Raw genomic sequence first — 8,745 nt, 5'->3', positions numbered from 1 at the left:
GTTCCCCAAATTGTATTCTTTTACTGGTGGACCCAAAGCCTTCTTTAAACTTTCCTGAGTTATTTTCCCTTATATGTTCCAACATATTTGCCTTTATTTAAATAATAGTTAATAAGTCACTGTCTTTAATGCAGAATCTGACTTGTTCCATGTCATTTTACCTAATGTTTTTGACTCTTTAATTTTGCTCTCTCATTACAGACATGGCTGCAAGAATGTTTGCAATCAGTGCCCCTCATGTATATGATTTAATGAAAAAAACCTTGTCTCTGCCTGAGCTGCTTTATGGCACTTTTTACCTCTTCATTCCTCAAGGTGTAAATCAGGGGATTCAGCAAAGGGGTGACCACTGTGTAGAAGACAGACACCACCTTATCAATGGCAAAGCTCGTGTCTGGTCGAGTGTAGATGAAGATGCATGGCCCAAAGAAAAGGGCAACCACCATGAAATGGGCTGAGCAGGTAGACAGGGCTTTCCAGCGCCCTTCAGCTGAGTACTTTCGAAGGGAGACCAGGATGACTGTATAGGAGGTGACCAAGGTCAGAAAACAGATGAGAGAGATGGTTCCACTATTGGACACGATCAGCATTCCCGTGAGGTGTGTGTCTGTACAGGCTAGCTTGATGACAGGAGGCACATCACAGAAGTAGCTATCAATAATTTGGGGGCCACAGTAAGGTAGATGAATAGTCAAGAAGGTCTGCGCTAGTGAGTGAACAGTACCTCCCAACCAGAGAGCAAAGACAAGCTGTACACAGACTTTCATGTTCATTACATTGGGGTAGTGTAATGGAGTACAGATAGCCACATAACGATCGTATGCCATAATGGTCAGCAGAAAGATCTCAGCACAAGCAAAAACATGGAGGAAGAAGAGCTGTGTGATACAGTTGCCAAAGGAAATGGTCTTTCTCTCTAAAAGCAAACCCTCCAGCATCTTGGGCACAGTGACAGATGAGTGGCAGATGTCAATAAATGACAGATTGCTCAGGAAGAAATACATAGGGGTATGGAGACGTGGAGTAAAGACTATGCTAATGACAATGAGAATGTTCCCAAAAAGGGTTAGTCCATAAGTGACTGAGAATGCCATGAAAAACAGTATCTCCAGTGCTTGGTTATCAGTAAGTCCCAAGAAGACAAATTCAGTCACTCTTGTTTGGTTTAAAATGTCCATCCAGTGAGCTTTCCAAAGGACCGTGGGAAAGAAAAATAAAAGGTAATTTAGCTTTAATATTATAGGAATAGAGCCGGGCTCGGTGGTTCAGCCTGTAATCCTGTGCCTTGGGAGGCTGAGGTGAGTGGATTGCCTGAGCCCGCGGGTTCAAGATCTGCCTGGGCAACTTGGCGAGACCTCATCTCTACAATAAATCAAAAACTTAGCCGGGTGTGGTAGCGCGTGCCTGTAGTTCCAGCTACTTGGAAGACTGAGGCAGAAGGATTGCCGGAGCCCAGCAGTTTGAGGCTGTGGTGGCCGGGAGCGGCCACTGCACTCAGTCTGAGCGACAGAATGAGACTCCAACTCAAAAAAAAAAAAAAATATATATATATATATATATATGTAGGACTAGAATTAACTGAAATGACTTTGTATTCCTATCTGAATTGCTTAGCTATGATCAGGACATACAGATAGTAATTGGTACAATATGCTCAGTACATATCAGGGACCATGCCAGGCACTTCATGTTGCTCTATCTGAACACAACCATGCCATGGCACCAGCATCATTATTCCTGTCTTGCAGATGAGATAAGTGAGCCTTGGCAAGAATAAATTGCCCAAAACCCCTGCCCATTAGTTTCCACTTCAGACTAATCCACTAAGAACATCAAATTAATATTTCAACACAACTCCCAACTAGAATCATTGAGTATTTGACTCTTCCTATCAAATTAAGTATGCAATAAAAGGCTGAAATAGTTTGTGGCACATTTATTTTTTCAAATGCATTGTTCTTTTCTTTTCCCTATGTATTCTTCTCTCCAGCCAAGCAAGTCACTGTTATCTCTACCTACTTACTTTTTAAAATCTTTGTCTTCATTTATCCTTTTCCCACTGCTCAGAAAGCATACACTCTAGTCAAGTGAACTCTCCTCTCCCCATTGCTGACTATTAAAATACTATTTGCCCTTCTCTTCACCTTTGACTATTTCAAAGAGCACTGCCTATTTCCTTTCATGCTTCTTTTATGGTCCTTAACTGTAAAAGAAAGTAAAATAAGGTATTTATTTTTGTTTCCCATTAAAGTAAATTTTTCTTTTTAATTTTTAATAAATAATTTTATGGCATCTGCAAAAGGTTGGAGAAAGCCGTAGGGCCCAATAATGTTAGGGCCTTTTCAGAGTTGTATATATCCCAGTACTTTGCATTCTGCTAATGTTAGGAAAGCTATAGCTAAAAGTACTGGAATAATTCGGATTAATAAATTAATTATAAACATGTTGTTAAGAAGAGGAGTTGAACCTCTGATAATAAAGTTTTAAGTTTTATGCAATTACCGGGCTCTGCCATCTTAACGAACCCTGTTCTTGGGTAGGGTTATTTATTAATTTACTAGGTTAAGATTATTTTATCTGTTAAATAGGGGACGCTTCGGGTAGGAGTAGGTCCCATCTTTCTTGTCCTTTCATATTGGGAAAGATAGTAAATAGATAGAAACCGACCTGGATTGCTCGGGTCTGAACTCAGATCACGTAGGATTTTAATCGTTGAACAAACGAACCATTAATAGCGGTTGCACCATTGGGATATCCTGATCCAACATCGAGGTTGTAAACCCTATTGTCGATATGGACTCTGTAATAGGATTGCGCTGTTATCCCTAGGGTAACTTGTTCCGTTGCTCAAAGTAAGTTTGGGTCAATAAATGATTTTTGCTTAGACTGGTAAAGTCTTGGGTATTATCATTCAGAGGTTTGTTTGTGCTCCGAAGTCACCCCAACCGAAATTTACAGCTCATGTCCAGTTGGGTATAGTCCTAGTAGGTCGTTTTAGTACTGGTTGAGTAGTTAAATTGAAGCTCCATAGGGTCTTCTCGTCTTATTAAGATATCTCCGCCTCTTCACGGAGATGTCAATTTCACTGATTGGAAGTAGGAGACAGTAAAACCCTCGTGTGGCCATTCATACTAGTCCTTATTTAGAGAACAAGTGATTATGCTACCTTTGCACGGTCAGGGTACCGCGGCCATTTAATATATCACTGGGCAGGCAGTGCCTCTAATATTGGTTATGCTAGAGGTGATGTTTTTGGTAAACAGGCGGGGTTTAAGTCTTGCCGAGTTCCTTCTACTTCTTTTAATCTTTCCTTTGAGAAAACGCATGCCTGTGTTGGGTTAACAATGGGATTAATAAATCATATATTTGTGACTGTTTATATTGGGTTGTTAACTATCAGTGGTTTATCCGGTCTGATATAAGCCTGTGCGAGGAGAATATTTTCTTGTTACTTATATTAGCAGTATTACTTCTATAATCTTATAGACTAGTCCAGTGTAATTATAGGAGTTATGTTTGGTTATTGAGATTAAGGCATGTTGGGTAGAGTTGAGCTTGGACGCTTTCTTAATGGGTGGCTGCTTTTAGGCCAACTATGGAAAAGACTTTAGTTACTCTCTAAGTAAGGTTGTTTCCTATTTCTAAAGAGCTGTCCCTCTTTAGAGTAACATTTAAATTTACATGGGGATTGTTTGTTCTGCAGGTAAATTTAAAGTTGAACTAATATTCTATTCTGGACAACCAGCTATCACCAGGCTCGGTAGGCTTTTTACCTCTACTTGAAAATCTTCTCACTATTTTGCGACATAGATGAGTGTGCCCTTCTGGCTGTTCACAAGTAGCTCATCTGCGTTCGGGGTTTTTGACTATAGTTCTCTTTGTGAAATTATTCTAGCTAATTCATTATGCAAAAGGTAAAAGTGAGTGTCTTTGCTTTTTTGTACTTTAAGGTGTCTTTCATCTTTCCCTTACGGTACTTTATCTATAGCGCCTGCATAAATTTCTATCTCCTAAACTTTTAGGTTAAGTAAATGTTTTAGTTTACAAGGTTTTATATAATTTAGTTAATTTAGCTTGGGCTAGGGTTAAGTGCAAAGTGGCCATTTGTGAAATCTTCCGGGTGTAAGCCGGGTGCTTTGAGTTTAAGCTACACTTTGTCTATTCCAAGCACACTTTCCGGTATGCTTACCTTGTTATGACTTATCTCATCTCATGCGTTATGATTTATTTTTATGTATTGTTGTATGGGTTGCATTTGAGGAGGGTGACGGGCGGTGTGTGCGTGCTTCATGGCCTTTTTTCAATCAAGCTCTCTATTCTTGGTTTACTGCTAAATCCTCCTTTAATTCTTGTTTTCATAAGAATATTCGTAGTGCTCTAAAGTAGAGAATGTAGCCCATTGCTTTCCACCTCATAGGTTACACCTTGACCTAACGTTTTTATGTTTATACTTGTGCTTACTTTAGGGCCTTTTTAGGGTTTGCTGAAGATGGCGGTATATAGACTGAATTAGCAAGAGGTGGTAAGGTTAATCAGGGTTTATCAGTTATAGAACAGGCTCCTCTAGAAGAATGTGAAGCACCGCCAAGTCCTTTGAGTTTTAAGCTGTTGCTTGTAGTACTCTGGCGAATAAATTTGTTCATATTTATTTATATTTATGGCTAAGCATAGTGGGGTTTCTAATCCCAGTTTGAGTCTTAGCTGTCGTGTCTTCAAAACATTAAAGTCACTTTCGTGGGTTATTTTAGGTTTGACTGTAGCTTTTTACGGCCTAGTCAGGGTTTAACTTTAGTTTGAGTATAATTTAAACACGCTTTACGCCGGATCTTATTAGTTTGGGTTAATCGTATGACCGCGGTGGCTGGCACGAAATTTACCAACCCTATGTTTCTAGTATAACTTAGTCGAACTTTCATTTATTGCTTAAATTTTATTACTGCTGTGTCCCGTGGGGGTGTGGTTAAGCAAGACGTATGAGCTACTTGTTAGTGTCCTTGATGTCTGCTCCTTTTGGTCTGTTGGGACCTAGAGGGCATTCTCACTGGGGGGCAGATACTTGCATGTATAATTTTACTAGGAACTAATAAGAAGGCTAGGACCAAACCTGTATGTTTATGGGGCTGGGGCCCATCTAGGCATTTTCAGTGGCTTGCTTTAATTGTAAGCTACATTAACCTATTTATTTGTAGAGCTAAAGTATTATGTCAGTATTGGTTATATTGGGACTATTAAGTGAGTGGAAATGGAATATAAAGATTTGGGTTGTATTGTTTAGGAATTTTAGGGTTTAAGTTGGGAATTTAGGGAAGGTATGGTTGGTTAATTAATAGTGTTATTTGAAAATATAAGTTTAACTATGGATTTCATTCCTTAGTAGGTACATGGCTCTGTAATTTAATCAAATACACATGAAGCGAAGAATATAATTGGGTATATGTGAGTTAGCTATATGAGCTGGCGTAATTCTCTTGTTTTGGGGGTTTGGCAGGAGTATATTATTGCGTTAGTAATATTATAGTAACGGGGGGTGGGGGGGTTGCGTATATAATCCTATTATGTATTATATTCTTTGCGTAATGCGTGTACGTGTACGTACGGGTGTACGTGTACGTGTACATGTACGTGTACGTACGGGTGTATCAGGTGTATCAGGTGTGCGTAATATGTTATGTCCTTCGAGCATGAATTAAATAGCAGCTCATGGATATGCAGTGAGGAAATACAATACTCAATTTGGGCATGTCTACAATTGAATTGTCTACAACCAGGCCTCCTGGCCTTGCTGAGTTAAGACTCCCCCCCCTTAAAAATTAAAAAGAGAAGGCCGTAGCTGAGTGCTGCAAGGGATAACCACTCATGACTTATCCCTTGCAGCACTCAGCAGGTGCCTTGCACACAGTAGGTAAGCAAAAAATAATTTTCTTTGATCTGATCCTAACTTCTTAGGTATCCTGAAAAACAATTCATTCCTTCCTTCCAATGAAGATAATAAGTTACTTAAGAAATTTACTTGGCCAGGCTGAGTGGCTCACCCTATAATCCCAGCACTTTGGGAGGCTGAGGCGAGAGGATTGCATGAGCCTGCAGGTTGGAGACCAGCCTAGACAACTTAGTGAGACCTCGTCTCTACAATAGAATAAAAAATTAGCCAGGCATGGTAGCACGTACCTGTAATTCCAGCTATTTGGAAGGCTGAGGCGGAAGGATCTCCGGAGCCCAACAGGGCAACACTGGGGTGGCGTGAGTGTGCCACTGCACTCCAGTTCGGGCGACAGAGTGAGACTCCAACCCCCCTCAAAAAAAAAAAGAAAAGAAACTTACTTTTTAAATTCTGTAATATTATTTGTCCCCAGAAGATATTATTGTGCAAATACTAAAGTTATGTTACTCCTTATTTTTATATTGATTGGCTGGCCAAGAACTGTAACAGTTTGGAAAATAATTATCACAAACTGTTCTTAAAAATTTATATTATTGATCCAATTATTTCACTTATGGGAATCATTTAAGCATCCGAATTTTTTTAAAAACCAGCTAAATGCAAGGAAAGATTATAGTATTATTTACAACAAGCAAACAGTAGCCAGGCACAGTGGCTCATGCCTGTAATCCCAGAAATTTGGGAGGCTGAGGTGAGAGGATTACCCAAGCCCAGGAATTCAAGACCAGTCCGAGCAACTTGGCAAGAGCTTGTCTCTACAATAAAGCCCAAAAATCAGAGAGGCACAGTAGCACACACATGTAGTTTCAGCAACTTGGAAGACTGAGGAGAAGGATTGCCTGAGTACAGCAGGTTGAGGCTGCAGTGGCCATGAGCATTCCACTGCACTCTTGCCTGTGCAACAGTGGGACCCCAACTCAAAAAAATAAAATAAGCAAACACTCATGGTGCTTGCATTAGAAATAATCGTGACAAAGGATTACCAATATAAAAAACATATAACTAAAAAATTAGATAAAGTGTGTTTATATATTGTAACAATTTAAAACATACATAATGCCATAGAAATTATTTTTTTAAATAAATAGTTGGCCGGGCTCGGTGGCTCAGCCTGTAATCCCAGCACTTTGGGAGGCTGAGGCGAGTGAATTGCCTGAGCCCACGAGTTCAAGACCAGTCGGGCAACTTGGTGAGACCTCAGCTCTATAATAAATTAAAAATTAGTCGGGTGTGGTGGTTCCAGCTACTTGGAAGACTGAGGCAGAAGAATCGTCAAAGCCCAGCAGGTCGACACTGGGGTGGCCGTGAGCATGCCACTGCACTCCAGCCTGGGCGACACAGTGAGACTCCAACTCAAAAATAAATAAATAAATTTTTTAAAAATAGTAGACTAGAAGAAAATATTGTAATACATATGACCAACAAAGAATATGCCTTTTATTCCAAGATCTCTTAAAATTTGATAAGAAAAGACAAATGGCCAGGTTCAGTGACTCAGCCTGTAATCCCAGCACTTTGGGAGAGTGAGGTGAGTGGATTGCCTGAGCCCGCGGGTTCGAGACCCACCTGGGCAACTTGGCGAGACCTCGTTTCTACAATAAATTAAAAATTAGCCAGGCGTGGTAGCACGCGCCTGTAGTTCCAGCTACTTGGAAAGCTGAGGCGGAAGGATCGCCGGAGCCCAGCAGGTCGAGGCTACAGTGGCTGGGAGCGGCCACTGCACTCCAGTTTAGGTGACAGAGTGAGACTCCAACTCAAAAAAAAAAAAAAAAAAGAAAGAAAAGACAAATGACTCAATTAAAAATGAACATAGAAGCCAGATGTGGTGATTCACACTTGTTATTCCAGCCTTTTAAAAGGCTGAAGCAGATTATCAAAGGCCAGGAGTTCAAGACCATCCTGGGCAACATAGTGAGATCTCTTCTCTACAAAAAAATAAAAGATAAAATAAATGAGAATTAGTTTAAAGAAGTACAGAAAAATAAGTGCAAATGACAAATAAGTATTAATAAAAATGTGCTCAACTTGAAAAAGAAAATCAAATACTTTTTGTCATTCATGGGATTAACAAAGGTATAAGAAACAGAGTACTCTTTGTACACTGCTACTGGAAGTAGGTATTATTAAGATCTTTTTGGAAAATAATCTGGCGGTACCAATTAAAATTTTAAATGCTCATATCTCTAGACCCAGGAATTTCACTTACAAGGCTGTGCTTCATAGGAAAAAAAAAAGTTTGTCAATAGAGGACTACATAAATTTTAGTATAGTCACATTATGGAATACTATGAGGTATCAATAAGAAAGTGTTGAATCTACATGTATAATCTAAAACAGTGGTTATCAATGTGGCTGCACATTAAAACCACCTAAGGAATTTTTTTTTCCTGTAAAGGTTTTATTGGTGGGGGTCAGGGCGCAGTCCTTCTTGGCAGCCACCTGCCTCATGGTGGCTAGGACATTGCTCAGCTCTTCCCACTTCCTCTTGGAGCAGGTGTGTGTCCCCACCCTCTTCTTGATGAACTTCAACTCCCATTTGTCCTAGGAGACCTTGAGCAGTTCCAGGACGCACCACTTGCTGGTAAGGGGCACAGCCACACATTTGTTGGATCATGTCCACACAAACTTGGTGTACCTAGTCAGGCGCCCACAGCGGCAGCTGTGCCTCGGCTTGCTCACATTTTTTCTTTTTTTTTTGAGTTGGAATCTCACTCTGTGGCCCACACTGGAGTGCAGTGGCACGTTCCCGGCCACCGCAGCCTCGAACTGCTGGGCTCCAGCGATCCTTCCACCTCAGCCTTCCA

The 8,745-nt window shown here is 40.4% G+C and overlaps 1 protein-coding gene across 1 annotated transcript; it reads right to left on the bottom strand.

Annotated features, from left to right (window-relative positions):
* Window positions 1-243: 243 nt before the first annotated feature.
* Window positions 244-1,178, bottom strand: LOC103249952 (olfactory receptor 4E2). The gene has a single exon (XM_008048564.1). It carries the CDS (start codon window positions 1,176-1,178, stop codon window positions 249-251), a length of 930 nt encoding a protein of 309 aa, XP_008046755.1. The 3' UTR covers window positions 244-248.
* Between the last annotated feature and the right edge of the window lie 7,567 nt (window positions 1,179-8,745).

This window comes from Carlito syrichta, unplaced genomic scaffold, assembly GCF_000164805.1.
Source record: "Carlito syrichta isolate Samal-C Ts95f unplaced genomic scaffold, Tarsius_syrichta-2.0.1 Scaffold124793, whole genome shotgun sequence".
NCBI classification, from domain to species: domain Eukaryota; kingdom Metazoa; phylum Chordata; class Mammalia; order Primates; family Tarsiidae; genus Carlito; species Carlito syrichta.
The sequence above is the reverse complement of the archived record's forward strand: the minus strand, read 5'-3'. Positions and strand labels throughout refer to the sequence as shown.